The following is a 15,388-nucleotide window of genomic DNA, read 5'->3' as shown; positions in this document are numbered from 1 at the left end:
AATTATACACCAAATGGATCAAACTGAGCACCATGACCATGCACATTCTATGATAAAAATAAACATTGAGTAACTTACTGATCCCTAGGCTCTATCTTAGAATTATATTTCACATTATATTGTCTACAAGATGGAGGATCTAGAGCATTATCCATTTATCTACAAAAATAAAAACAGCAAATATTGTGTAAATTATTAAGTCCTAGGTTTTGTCTCAGAATTATATTTCAAATTATATTGTCTTGAAGATGAAGGATCCAGTGCAGAGTCAGAGCAATGAAGTTGCTTTTGATGTGTAGAGATTTACATTTTCAGATCTCTAACCTCCATATCTTGATTTGGTTAGTCAACTCCAACTTCCTTTTGCCATTGATGCCACACCTGTAGGTATCTATTTGGTCAAAGTTGTTGGGGACTTCCCATTTTCATTTTTCTTATTCACATGCCATTTGGGTGGAGCAGACCTCAACAAATATGGAACCTTGTTGGACATGAAACTCTACCAAACTCAGCAGTGAATCATGGCCCCATTGGCCTAGGATACTTCTTTTTATTAAATTATTAATATTAATTGATGCACAATGATCCTCTAGTTACAAAATAATACAGATATCAGTAAAGCAACCATTATCAAATGAAGGTAAAAAAAGGTAAGCAAGAAACTGCTGAGCAAATATAAGAATCGTTGGTTTTAAGTACAATGGAATTGGTTGGAGTCATTTAACACTAGTTTGTTTAGTCAAAATATGCCCTTTCTTCCTTACAACTCATCTCATATGTCATTCATCCATGCCCTTCTGTTAAGACAGATTCGAACTAAATTTGACATAAATCCTTGCTTTTTGATTTATTTTTTGGGTAAAGTTTTCTTAATCACCTCACTAATCTAGAAACATTTGAAAGATCTATAACTTTATTATTCATTTTTAATTTAGACATTACATCTAGCATGTCATGGGAAAACTTCAATACAATTAAAAATAAGACACTTAAGATGCAGATTTAGGTTTTGGAACGGAAGTAGGCACAGATTGGTTTGGCTTTTTATTTCGCAATTCTAGTAAACCCTTCTCCTTTAGTTTAGGATCAAACCAAAACTTTTCGTTACAATTACGCTCTTTGTATGTGGCATCAAGTTCTTTTTCTATTCTTCTAGCGACATTCTTCAAAATTTTGGCCTGTTGAGTACCAGGATCAGTTTCCAACAACTTATTCTCTTCTTCTGCAACGTAGGCACAAGAAAACAATAGTTTCATCCAATTTAATGTTCCTTATATTTTCCATGAAAATAATTACTCAAAAATGCAGTGAAGTTTAAAATAGAAAATGACAATAACTTTATCTTTTCCATGAAATTATTAACACTAGTCAATTATAAAATATGAGATACTGAAAGTGGATAGTGATCTAATGCAAGGCCAGAAAAGGAATACCAGAATAGTCCAACATAAAGAAACATATTAATACCTGTCATCAAAGGTTTGCAGTCAAGAGGATTTTCCCAAATTTTTTGTTGAGGACCATTGTCATTACCACTGGGTAACAGACCATTCTCTTCAATCCACTTTTCTTTAATACACTCCAAAAGAGCACGATTAGGCTTGTTCAAATGATGAATTTTTACAAAATAGCACTTTGATGGCACACGTGCAAAATGAAGCTTCATGCTCAAGTATACCTATATTTCAAAATAATTGCTTGGTTAAATAGCAATATGGGTAAAAAGGGTCACTAATTTCTTAATAACAGAATCATGTGAAGAGGCGATATACAGAAAATAACTATATACACATAAAGAGAAATATTACGAAGTACTGTTTAGAAAGAATAGTACTCTATCTGAAAAATAGCTACTGATTTTTATTTTTTTATTGGAAAGAAGAATAAAAATTACAAGACAGCTGATCAGGGAATCAGCAACAGAGAGAGAAAGTGGTGATCTTGCAAAGCAAGTACACACAAAAGGAAATATTATTGTCTTTTTTCTCAAATTGCTTCCCTTTTCCATATACATTTTCTCATCCTTCTGTTGTTACATTTCTTTACCTATCCCTATCTTTTCCTCTTGATTTCTTTTATTTTCTTCATCAGTATAAATTTTCACCCCTCTTCTTACTTCACTTCCCTCCATAATTTCCACCATCTTTCTCTATTTCCCCCACTCCCTTTTCCTTTTGTCTCTTGCCTTATTATTTCTTTGATTATCATTTTTTCTCATTATTATTTATTTTATCTTCTTATTTCTCCTTATTATTATTTTTATTTTATTGACATCATCCTTTGTTACTATTATTTGTCATCTTTTCACTCGTTCCTTCTTTCTTGTGATCTATTTCAACTCCCCACGCGTTCCTTCTTTCTTGTGATTCATTTCAACTCCCCTTTTCCTCCTCTTCTTCACTTCCCATTTTTCATCATTTCAAAGATTCTCTTTTCTTCTTCTTTCAACTATCTTTTCTACTGGTTCTCCTCCCTTCCCCTTTCCTCTCCTTTGTTACATCATCATTATCTTAAGATTATTATTGTTATTATAATTATTTATATCATCATCACAATGTTATTATTTATTTATTTTTTACTATCTTTTATTACTATCATGTTTATTTTTATTAGTATTATCATTATTGTCATTATCATTTTTAGCACTTCCCATCTTCTGCATCTTTATTTTCTTATCTTATTTCTTTCTATTAACATTAATCACCTTTCTCAAGCTTCTAGACTCACCACTTGGCATCAGAGGCTTTTTTGTTGAGTTATGTTTGCATTTCACCCATCTCTTTTTCCTCATTCTGATGATAGATCACGAAATGTGATCTAAAATGTTGATACAAATTAAATTCATAGTTTCTTCTAGTAATCTACTGTAATGTCCCCTTCTTAGTGTTGATGCATTCAGTGGTCCTGTTGATGTGTCTTTTGTACACGACCAAACACAAAATAAAATACCTAAAGGTACCTTATCTTCTCTTGAATAAAGTTTCCCCGAATGCTGAAGATCTCGCAGAAGGATCAATCGGAGTAGCTCCAAGGTTCTGATTGTAGGTTCTCTATGTGTGGATAAGCTCTTGTGGTATGATGTGATTTTGCTGGAATCACAAGGGGACTTACATTCGATGACCCGAGCGTCTGATTTGCTTTGGATATCATTGGAATGTGGGTCTTTACTGATCCTTGATTTTTAAAAAAGGGAAAAGGATAAGGGTTGGAGAAGGATCTAATTCTAACACTAAGAATGTAGGAGCAATAGATGACCTTTGATGAAACTTTAACTAAGTCTTGCTTTGACATGCTAGGATCATCTCCACAAGGTTAGTGTGATCTTCTAAGGAAAGCTTTATGATGCTCATATCACTGCTACAAGCATAGACACCATTAGGTCGTTGCATATCAATGAAGAAGCGATAATTGAAGTTAAGCTTAAGCTGAATGATTCCAGTTGACTACGCAAGGCAAGTTTGCAATCAACAAACCGCTAGTAGTATGGATATACAAATTTCACCATTGATCATACAATTTCTTCCATTCATTTAATAACATGAAATTAAATTTGAGAAGTATAGAGACCATGCAAAATGTAGAATTGACACATAGAATTCACCATTCCTTCAATGAAGTTTACATGTCTTTTGCAACAATGTCTTGGCAACAATCTTTGCCTTCTCTTTCTACTCTACCCTAAAATGCTATCTCTATCTCTTTTTGCTAACTCCTAACTATTAACTAATCTCTGACCATTAACCCTTACAAATGAGGAGCCAAGGCTTTATATAGAGAGCCCTTTACAAATTGACGGCTCTGACTGACTTAGAATCAATGGCTAGGATTAAAGGATAGAAACCCTAATTAGGGTTTTTTGTAACAAACTTCCTTAGCCAATGAGAAAATTACATTCCAGGAGTGAGGACCAATAGGAAGCAGGGGTAGGTACACCAAAGTTTGTATCGTCTCCGAGGAGTTAGGTACATTGAATCTGGACATGCTGAGGTGGACCAATCCAACTGGAGGAAAAATGACTGGGATGCCACCTTGTCTGACGTTTGTGTCTTGGTTGATCTCTTTTCTGTCTTTTGACACGATGAATGATGTACCTCCTTGACTCCCATATGCTTGATGAGGCTTCCTTACTGTCAAGTTTTCTTTCTCCGGTAGCATATCTCGCCTTGAAGTGTTGGTAAGGTCATTCTTCTCTGTCATCAAGTGGTTTCTTCATGTGATAGAATGAGGTCTTAAGGCTAGCTTGCAACACTTGAAGTCTTCCAATGCTTTAGAAGCACCTTGAGTCCTCCTCCATGCCCTCGGAATGTCCTTGATGATAATGGACTGGAATAGGTCGTACTTGTCCTGATCTTCTTCCATCTGCAAAACAAACCAAAAGGTGATTAAGGACACATAATAAATGCAATTCAACATAGCATTTCCTACCTTAAGTCATCAACAAGAAGGCATTAAAGTGAAATTCGTTCAAGATCCTCTCTAGGGACAGGCCCTATAAGGATTTCGCTTTGGACCCTTTGGAAGGGTCAGGAGCGAAATTTGCATTCTTGGCTCAAATCACATTCCTTTAGCCTTGCACTTCACTTTGACCCTTGAATCGTTTTCTCCTAAAGACATCATTGATTTGACACCCAAAAAGACCAAAAAAAGGATTTCGCTTTGGACCTAGGCCAAGGGCAGTGTTGTTTATAATTGGGGCCTGGCGGATTCCAATTGCCTTGGGCAACATTGGAATCCGCCTAAGGGGGCAAGCCCCTTCTCCAATATATAGGGCCAGGCCCTATACCTTTCAGCTACTCCAAAAGGTCCCCACGCTACACCTTGATAGGGCTGACCCTATCCTCTACACAAAAGAAATTAAATAAATTAATTGACAAATTAAAAGGTTCAAGCCGACTTGATTAGGAGTGTTTGCTCTCCTATAAATAAGGCATATACTTCTCACAATATGATCAATGCAGTTTCAAGGAAATGCGAAATATATTCTCAAGTAGCGAACTCCTTTGTAAGCAGCAGATCATAGCGAACTTCATTCATATGCAGCAGATTATCAGTTAGGTCACAACAAACTCCATTTATGTGCAGCAGATCACCAATTAGATCACAGCGAACTTCATTAAGACAGCAAGTTATCATCAAAGACAATGATCTCCATTGAAGGCTCAAGCAAAGGACTGTGAACTAGTTGAAAGGTGCAGTTAACCCTTGTTATGCACAGTAAGACAAGTTAGAAGGACTGCAAATCATGATCACTGCCAACAAACTAGTTGTGTAGTCTTCTATATCATCTTCCTTGTGACTGCAACTTCTATACTCCAGATAAGTGTGTAATTGTTAATTGAATCTAAAACCATAATCAGATCTGAGGATCTTTTCTGGCTGGGTTTTTCCTCCTAGGAGGTTTTCCGAGGGTAACTTTGTCTTGTCTTTTTGCATTCATTTCTTACTATGCTTAAATCTGAAAAACAATAAATCTAATTAACCTAGTTAAGAACAAATTCTGATTTTCTGGGTTTCAACTAATCTGAAAGTACTAAAATTAACAAACAAGACCTATAAGGAATTACGCTTTGGACCCTTTCGAAGGGTCAGGAGCGAATTTTGCATTCTAGGGCAAAATCTCCACATTTTGTGACAAAATGCATGCCTAAAGATACCTCTAATCTCAATCAACACTAGGTTTGATGCAAAATTGGGGAAAAAATAGAGGTTTTAAGGATTTTGCTCTGGACCCTTTGGAAGGGTCAGGAGCGAAATTCTTGATTAAGCTCAAATTCCATCATTTCTCCACTCCAAAATGCCTCCCAAGACAAGCACATGCTAGCCTTCTCTCCACCAAGGCTTAGGAATTCACAACTTGATCTTCATCATGAGCAAATTAGGTGAAATTGAGAATTTCGCTCTGGACCCTTTGGAAGGGTTAGGAGCGAAATTCATGTCTTGCTTATTTTCCTTCACTTAGCTCCATTCTTTATATCTTGTTTTCCTTTGACTCTCCCTTTTGGATCCTCCTCTCATGAAGATAGTACTTACTTGACCTCAAAATGACTTGAAAGGAGAATTTCGCTAAAAAACATGGCCAGGGACAGGACCTATTTAGGATTTTGCTCTGGACCCTTTGGAAGGGTTAGGAGCGAAATTCTAGTTTAAGCTCAAAATATTGATCATTAGTGGCCACAATCAATTCAAAGGCATGTCTAAGGGTCTTTCCTAGCTCAATCTACCTTGATCCACCCTTAGCTTGAAACAAAATTGAGAGGAAAAGAGGGATTTTGGGAATTTCGCTTTGGACCCTTTGGAAGGGTCAGGAGCGAAATTCTAGTATTGAGCACATTTCTTCATTCTTTCAACTCCAATCCACCTCAAAAGGCAAGGACACGTCACCCCACACCTATCTATGCCATAAAAACCAAGGATTTGACCATCTCCAAGGGAAAATAGGTGTCCTTCAAGAATTTCACTTTGGACCCTTTGGAAGGGTCAAGAGCGAAATTCATGTCTTAGCTCAATTCCTCCACATTTGGTGATCATAAGAAACTCAAAGTCATGCCTAAGGACATCTTCAATCTTGCTTCACACTTGGCTAGACACAAAATTGAGAGGAAAATGTAGATTTTAGGAATTTCGCTCTGGACCCTTTGGAAGGGTCAGGAGCGAAATTCAAAATCTTGGTTGACTCTTCATCTTTTGCACTCCAATCTTCCTTGCAAGGCAAAAATACACCACTCCACTTGCATCCATGCCATAATCAATGTCTTGACCTCATCCAAGATGAAAATAGGAGTTTTCAAGAATTTCGCTCTGGACCCTTTGGAAGGGTCAGGAGCGAAATTTCTATTTTAGGCTAAAATCCTTCACTCCTTCACTTTTAGTCACTCCCTAAGGCTAAAACATGTCAATCCACTTCCTAACATGCCTTAGAAACTAAGAACTTGGTCTAAACAAGGAAGAAATTGAGGTCTATGTGGATTTTTGCTCTAGACCCTTTGGAGGGGTCAGGAGCGAAATCCATGTTCTTGATTGGTTTCTCAATTCCTTCATCCAATTCTCCTTCAAACTTGATCAAATTCAAGCTCCTTTCTTCTCACTTAAGTGAATCTACCATCAAATTAGCTCAAGACAAGGTCATTTTCATCATTTTAGGCAAGATACGGGGTCAAACTGAGGATTTCGCTCTGGACCCTTTGGAAGGGTCAGGAGCGAAATTCTCCTTTTAGGTTGATTTCTACCACTTCATCGCCTCAAACCTCTTCTCAAAGGCAAATATGCATCAAATCCTCCTCAAACATGCCTCAAAAATCCAAAACTTGGCCATATCAAAGAGCAAAATAGAGGAAAAGTGAATTTCGCTCTAGACCCTTTGGAAAGGTCAGGAGCAATAATTTCATTTTAGGCTTATTTTCACTTTTTTCCTCTCTTCTTTGGCTTGGATATAACTTATTAGGCCTCTCCTGATCATCCTCCAGTCCAAGTTAGCATTCACTTCAAGGTTCTATGAAGAAAAAAAGGGGCTCATATGAATTTCACTTTGGACCCTTTGGAAGGGTTAGGAGCGAAATTCTAGCTTTGGTCAAAAATCCTTCACTCCTTCACATTCTATCACTTCAAAAGGCAAAGACACATCATTTCCCTTCCAAATACGCTCAAGGAACAAGGTTGGTAGTCTAAGCAAGGAAGCAAATGAGGCTTATGAAGAATTTCGCTCTAGACCCTCTGGAAGGGTCAGGAGGGAAATTCACAATCTTGGACAAAATCCTCACTTTTCAATACTTTCAATCACTTCCCAAGGCAAGAACATATCCATCTACTCCCACCATGACCAAGGAACATGGCTTTCAGTGCAAACAAGGAGGAAAAAAGGTGTCTTCTAAGAATTTCACTCTGGACCCTTTGGAAGGGTCAGGAGCGAAATTCTCATTCTTGATTGATTTCACACCTCTTTCATCCAATCCATCTTTAAACTTGATCAAACTCACCTTCCTCTAGCCACATTCAAGTGAATTTGCCACCTACTTAGTTCAAAACAAGGTCTTTCCAATGTCCTAGGCAAGATAGAGGGTCAAATGAGGATTTCGCTCTGGACCCTTTGGAAGGCTCAGGAGCGAAATTCTCATTTTGAGCTAATTTCTCACTTCCTTTCTCCTTTTCATGCCTTGGACATACTTTGTTAGGCTTCCTTCCATCATGATCATGCGAATTTTCTCTTCAAGTTGACATCTAGCTCAAGGTTTTGTGAAAAATAGGGTTTTAAATGAATTTTGCTCTAGACCCTTTGGAAGGGTCAGGAGCGAAATTCCTCCTTATGCTCAAATCCTGACTTCATTTTCATATTTCTTCACTCCAAATAAGTGTTTTGCCCTCAATAATGTCTAGGAATGAGTTAGTTCTAAGTTTGGATCAAAGTAGAATGTCCTATAGAGGAATTCGCTCTGGACCCTTTGGAAGGGTCAGGAGCGAAATTGAAATTCGCTTTGGACCCTTTGGAAGGGTTAGGAGCGAAATTTGACATTTTGGTCTCTCTGTCAAGATTCATATATGGAATATAACATTTAAGTATAAGTGATACTGTCAGGATGTTTGAGAGTGGTTTCGGACCTCCAGGAGTTATAATGCAAAATCTAGTTTTTGGAGGATTCTTCAATTTTCCAGACAATCAAATTTCAAGATCAGGATGACATTCCAGACTTAGCCAAATTTCAGGACATTTGAAGATCAGGATGACATTCCAAACTTCATCACTCACCAATTTGACCTAACTCAAACCTTCAAAGATGATATTCACTCACCAAGCTTCATTGACCTCCTCAAACTCAAACAAGACACAATTAACAACAAGAGCAAAACTTTGTCCTAAGGAAGACTTTCAAAGATGACCCTAACCCAGAGCATCCACTGACTCACCTTTAGCTAAAACGAGCTTGTTATCTTAGTGATCCCTTTGGCAACACTCAGCATGCAAAGGCTAATAGACAAAACCCTAAAAGACCTAGAAACAAACCCTAGAAAGAAAAAAAGTAGGGGTCCCCATTTGCAATGGGGCGATGTGTGAATATGTCACAACAGGTCCATTGGCCTATTCCGGAGACCCGTAGGCTATGTGGAAAGGAGAATTAGGCTTTCCATCTTTTGTGGAGTTCTGCTTGAGTTTGTCAAGGTTAGTCAAGAGGGAATTCTTCAGTTCTGCTTGTGGTTTCCTTCTAGATTTTCCATGGACTCCAGTGTGGCATAACATGTAGTTGACTCTTTGGTGAAATGTGAACTTACTATTTTTAGTAAGTTAGGGTTTGGCTGTCGGGATGGTGCAGTCTTACTGAGCTTTCCAAGCTCTTTCTCTGGGTGCGAAGATCATGATTGTCAGAGCAGTATTTCATGACTTACTATTTTTAGTAAGTGGCAGTTTGGGCATTTCTATTTTTGGGAGTCTTGGATATGGTCCTGATCCAGCACAGTTCAGTGGTCTTCATTTCTCAGCTTCATCCTTGATTTTTGTGATAATCAGTATTGGAGTTATAAGTTATTTAATTAAATATTATTTCCTTATCCTAAGGTTTAATATTTAATTATTTTATTACTGATTAATGATATTGGGAATTCTACATAATATGATTTTTTCCTAAGTCTGCCTAGGCGAATTATTTTGTGTTAAGAAGGGACGCCTAAGTGAAAGAGAGGACTTTATTTTATTTGACAAAATATACTTTCATGCCAAAAATCGTGGTCTTCTTCCTAGGCGTGTTTTTGACTTGGATATGGTGCCATTCTTGGGTCCACCATGGGGGAAATGAAATGCAAATTTGAGGGGGAATTTGGAGGCATTTGAATTTGAATTTCAGTCTTGGAAACCTATTTATACAAGTGCTTGGCCTCTCATTTGTTATCAAAAGAAAATATAATGTTATGTTGTCGGATTGATTCTAGGCTTCTTCGAGGGTGAAAACCTCCTAGACTTTTCAATTGCAGTTTTGAGTGTGAGACATCACTCCTAGTTGAGGCTCTATTGTGTGGATTTCGTGGTGTTCATGGGGTTTGTGTGTAAGGATTTGAGGAAGTTGGGTTGCTGCTATAATTTTCTGTATTGTTGGTTCCTGTGTGGTTGAAGCGAAGTTTCATACCTACCTCCCTGCCTGTACGACCTATCATTCTGGGTATTGGCTCGAACAACTTCTATGGTATAGGCGATGCAATTTGTAAGTTTGCAACCTTTAATTTGGAGTCTTTGTTTTTATATTGCAAATCATACTTTCTAGCTTGTGTAATGTCCCCTTTCTAGGTGACAGGAGAAGAGTAGTGGGATGGTCTATTATTTGGATCTCGTAGGCTGGCAGTGGTGGATAGAGACTCATGCAGGGTATTCAGTATTCGGAGTTGGCATTTTAGACAATTTGAGGGCCATTAAGAGCAGTTCCTTGATTTTAGGGAGATTCCCTATTTTTTAGGAGATTGTGGTAGTTCCCATATTGGAGGTTCCACGGGACCCTGTCATGGTTTCAATTTCAGGGAGTTTGGGTGTGTTTCCTAGTTTTTAGGAGCATCCCTAGATTTTAGGGATGGGACTGCCAGTTAGCTCAGCTTTTCCAGCTACAGATATTTTAATATATTTAAATATTTCCTAAGTTAGCGATTAAATAAATTAAAATAAGGCTATGTATTTAGTCATTTCGAAGTAATAAGGGGTTTCTGGCTTCATCTAGGTTGATATGCCTATGTGTTATAGCTCGTTGGAAAGGTCTTGAACTTTGCTACATGATTCTCACCTTCCGGAGTCTTTTTGGATGCCTGAAGCTATTTACTTGCAATTTAGTTTTATTTTCCTATAGTTGACGCCATAATTAGAAAATAACACTCTTTTCATAATGCACCAACTTTACTCCCTTTTAGGGTTTGGCTTGGAAAGGAAAGGAGATATAAAGAGATGAAGACCAAATTGTTCATTATTATCTTTTTACACAATCAAACTTATTTTACGAATTAGCTCTGAGTGGGCGATTCTTCATCTGGGACGCAAACCCCAAGATCTGGACTGGTTGGGACGTAGCCCTCAGCAGTTATTGGCATTGGATTCTTCAGGCAGAGTGCATTGTTGACAGAGATTGAGTACGTCATTCTTCATTGTGGATTTAGGTTGCAGAGTAAGGGTTTCAGCATGGCAGATTGATTCTTCAGCTTGGGCGTGATCCTTGCAGCCTTAGGGCCGCCATTTGCAGCAGGGACATCCCACGTGGAATGTAAGGAATGCATGTATTCAACCTTAGAGGTATTCTTGATTCATGATCACTATTCACCTTTCAGTTTGGCATCATTGTTGGATGTAAGTTCCTTGGATCTGCATTGGAATTATTATTTGGTTTTACAAATCAGAAATCTATCTGGTACAGCTTGTAGCAATTCTGAATTTGGCTGTATGTTCTTATTTATTTTCAGTCTCCTTTCATGTTTACTGTTCATTATTCATTACTTGTTTGAAAACTATCAAAAAACACAAAAAGAAACAAACCTTCTGCAACTTTTGTCTATTCTCTAAAACCATCAAAGGAATCACAGGAAGATATAGTTTATTAATTTAAAAACTACAGCAGATCAGCAAGGGGATCCATCAGGGATCTTTCAATGGTATCAGAGCCTAATCCTACCAGCCTGTGGGTTATAATTGCATTCACTTGGTTTGATTGAATTTGGTTTTCAGTTGGATAGTAAAAGAATCATCATGACAGGGTTATGTAAAAATAAACAAGCAGGGAGGGAATTTGATCAAACACCTTCAAAGAGTTCAAGGCACTCTAGAGGTACAACTACATCTAAAAGTACAAGCAGGAGGCCCCCTGTTAAAACATTCAATGATACAGTCATAAGCAACTATCATGGGTATTGCTCCCTTCCAAAAAAGCTACAGGATATGTTTACCTTCACCCAATTTATGGGTATTCTAGATGAAGCTCAAGATTCTATGAATTCATATCAGCTGCAAATAAAAAGAGAAGAACCGATTGACTCATCCATAAATGAGGTTTGTAAAAATCTCTATGAGGAATTTGATGAACATGCTACGATGGATGAAGTGGTACCTATGAATGTTGAAAACATGTCACAAAGGAATGGCAACCATTCTGATTTTTATAACAGCAGTCCTTCATATGAACACAATGATGATTCACTGATCATGGCACATGAGGAGGAAGTTGTAGGAGGGATTCCTACAGTTGGCACACAATATATGAGTGTTAAACAAGAAGGATGCAAGGGGATAACAAGCCATAGCAGCCCTGACCTTTATAACAGTAGTGAGTCATTCTCTCCTTTTCATGTTGTTGGTGCTTCTAATTATTGGGAAATGAGTCATGAAAATTGTATTATGGTGGGTACACATGAAGCATGCTTTGATCATGATAAGTCACATGGTATATCTCATGCTAGGACTGGGTTTAGACGCTTTGGAGAAGCTGATATAACTCAGTCCCAAGTGATGAATGATGCTTGGCTAGAAAGGGCAAGGCAAACCAAGCTATTGGCTCAACAAGCCAAGATCAATCTTCAACGTGTTCGTGTTGTTCACCATTCATCTAATGACGAGAGACATGAGTTGCCTAATTCAGAAGTTCCAGTTGAGATATTTGATCATTCTCCAAGAGATGATAGTGGTTTGATTGATGACTCTTTTAGTGGGCCAGCCACTCGAGAGTTCTTTGTGTGGAGTAGTGTTGGCATGCATACTTCATTTCTGAGTTTGTCACCTATTTCACTTGATATCGCAGCGATATCTTTGTTGGTTGGTGACTTCATTTTCTTCGATTCCTTGAGGACTAGTGACTGTCCTAGGTGGAATCATGTGGCATATCCTGACATTTCATTGTCTACAATAGTTTACCAGTAGTCTAGGAGTGTTCGGAGGTATACCTCTGGGATAGAGATGGAGTGTGGGGTGATTTTCGTTGATTGTCATTGGTTTGATGACAAATTTGATACCATCTATATTGCTGATCAGAGTTATGAAAGCGAGGGTTTGGGGCCACTTGTTTTAGTTATATGGCATATGGTGGTTCATTTTCACATTTTTTTGATATTCTACATGTTTGTATGGTTACTTCAGGGTGAACATTTGACATTCTCCTACTTCATCTCCTACAGAAAATTCTATATTTTGATTTGGGATCCGGGTATTGATTTGCTTGGTACACTATTTTACATGGATTCCCATACGTTACTTCATGGTTTGTGGTATTCGGGCATTTTTATCAGAGCAGTGCAGCGGTTGGGTGAAGCAACATTTATCAGATTGGTATGGGGTCCAGATGTTGGCTTGCTGGGTACTTTGTTCCTCATGGATCACCGCATGTTATTGCATAACATTCTTGTAGACTAGAACAGGAGCATTCAGTATTTTATGTACGACTTGTATGGGATAGTGGTGGTACATGGAGGCATTGCTTGTGGACAAGCAATCTCCGAGAAGGGAGGACTATAATGTCCCCTTTCTAGGTGACAGGAGAAGAGTAGTGGGATGGTCTATTATTTGGATCTTGTAGGCTGGCAGTGGTGGATAGAGACTCATGCAGGGTATTCAGTATCCGGAGTTGGCATTTCAGACAGTTTGAGGGCCATTGGGAGCAATTCCTTGATTTTAGGGAGATTCCCTATTTTTTAGGAGATTGTGGCAGTTCCCATATTGGAGGTTCCACGGGACCCTGTCATGGTTTCAGTTTCAAGGAGTTTGGGTGTGTTTCTTAGTTTCTAGGAGCATCCCTAGATTTTAAAGAAAGGAGTGCCAGTTAGCTTAGCTTTTCCGGCTGGAGATATTTTAATATATTTAAATATTTCCTAAGTTAGCGATTAAATAAATTAAAATAAGGCTATGTATTTAGTCATTTCGGAGTAATAAGGGGTTTTTGGCTTCATCTGGGTTGATATGCCTATGTGTTATAGCTCGTTGGAAAGGTCTTGAACTTTGCTACATGATTCTCACCTTCCGGAGTCTTTTTGGATGCTTGAAGCTATTTATTTGCAATTTAGTGTTATTTTCCTATAGTTGACGCCATAATTAGAAAATAACACTCTTTTCATAATGCACCAACTTTACTCCCTTTTAGGGTTTGGCTTGGAAAGGAAAGGAGATATAAAGAGATGAAGACCAAATTGTTCATTATTATCTTTTTACACAATCAAACTTATTTTGCGAATTAGCTCTAAGTGGGTGATTCTTCATCTGGGACGCAAACCCCAAGATCTAGACTGGCTGGGACGTAGCCCTCAACAGTTATTGGCATTGGATTCTTCAGGCAGAGTGCATTGTTGATAGAGATTGAGTACATCATTCTTCATTGTGGATTCAAGTTGCAGAGTAAGGGTTTCAGCATGGCAGATTGATTCTTCAACTTGGGCGTGATCCTTGCAGCCTTAGGGCCGCCATTTGCAGCAGGTACATCCCACGTGGAATGTAAGGAATGCATGTATTCAGCCTTAGAGGTATTCTTTGATTCATGGTCACTATTCACCTTTCAGTTTGGCATCATTGTTGGATGTAAGTTCCTTGGATCTGCATTAGAATTATTATTTGCTTTTACAAATCAGAAATCTGTCTGGTACAGCTCGTAGCAATTCTGAATTTGGCTGTATGTTCTTATTTATTTTCAGTCTCCTTTCATGTTTACTGTTCATTATTCATTACTTGTTTGAAAACTATCAAAAAACACAAAAAGAAACAAACCTTCTGCAACTTCTGTCTATTCTCTAAAACCATCAAAGGAATCACATGAAGATATAGTTTATTAATTTAAAAACTACAGCAGATCAGCAAGGGGATCCATCAGGGATCTTTCAGCTTGGGCGTGGGTTTTTAAGAGTGCATTGGATTGCGTGCTTGGTATTTTGGGGAGTTTAGAAGCTCTATTTCAGTTTGTTCTTAGTTGCTTGGTTCTTAGTGTCAAATTGGGAGTGATTTGGGGTGAATTGAAGGAGTTTTAAGTGAGATATGATCATTTTAGTGTGATTCAGTGTTACTAGTTATGCATTTCCAGCCTGCTGTTATTTGTATCAGATTTTAGGAAGTTGGTGTTGAGCTGGTTTGGTGATATTATCTCCTATGATTCAGCATTTTCTTCTATTCTATCATTCCTATATTTTGTAAGGTTGTGTTGTGACCATTTCACACATCGCCCCATCGCAAATGGGGACCCCCTCTTTTCGCTTTTTTTTCGCTCGTTTTCGCTTTCGTTTCTAGGATTTTGTTAGTTAGTTGGTCGTCTGGATTTAGGGTCAAGCCTTAGGGTTTTAAATTTTGCCTTTTCAGGCCAAAATCCAGTCATTTTTTAGAGCTTTTGAGCTTCCTTTTCTAGGATGCAAATTTTGAATGCAATGAATTCGCCAAAATGGTCTAATTTTCAATTGGAATGTTGATGCA

The 15,388-nt window shown here is 38.0% G+C and overlaps 1 protein-coding gene across 2 annotated transcripts in view; it reads right to left on the bottom strand.

The window, feature by feature from the left end:
* Window positions 1-895: 895 nt before the first annotated feature.
* LOC131049504 (uncharacterized) overlaps window positions 896-15,388 on the bottom strand; it is a 123,051-nt gene continuing 108,558 nt past the window's right edge. For both annotated transcript variants that reach the window (XM_057983572.2, XM_057983573.2), the window contains 2 exons: window positions 1,468-1,678; window positions 896-1,222 (listed from right to left, as the gene is read on the bottom strand). In XM_057983572.2, coding sequence (XP_057839555.2) covers window positions 990-1,222; window positions 1,468-1,678 — 444 coding nt within the window. In that variant the 3' untranslated portion in view covers window positions 896-989. The remainder of the gene's footprint in view (window positions 1,223-1,467; window positions 1,679-15,388) is intronic.

The sequence above is a fragment of the Cryptomeria japonica genome, chromosome 11 (genome assembly GCF_030272615.1).
Source record: "Cryptomeria japonica chromosome 11, Sugi_1.0, whole genome shotgun sequence".
NCBI classification, from domain to species: Eukaryota; Viridiplantae; Streptophyta; class Pinopsida; order Cupressales; family Cupressaceae; genus Cryptomeria; species Cryptomeria japonica.
Note: the sequence above shows the minus strand (reverse complement) of the source record. Positions and strands in the feature narration are given on the sequence as shown.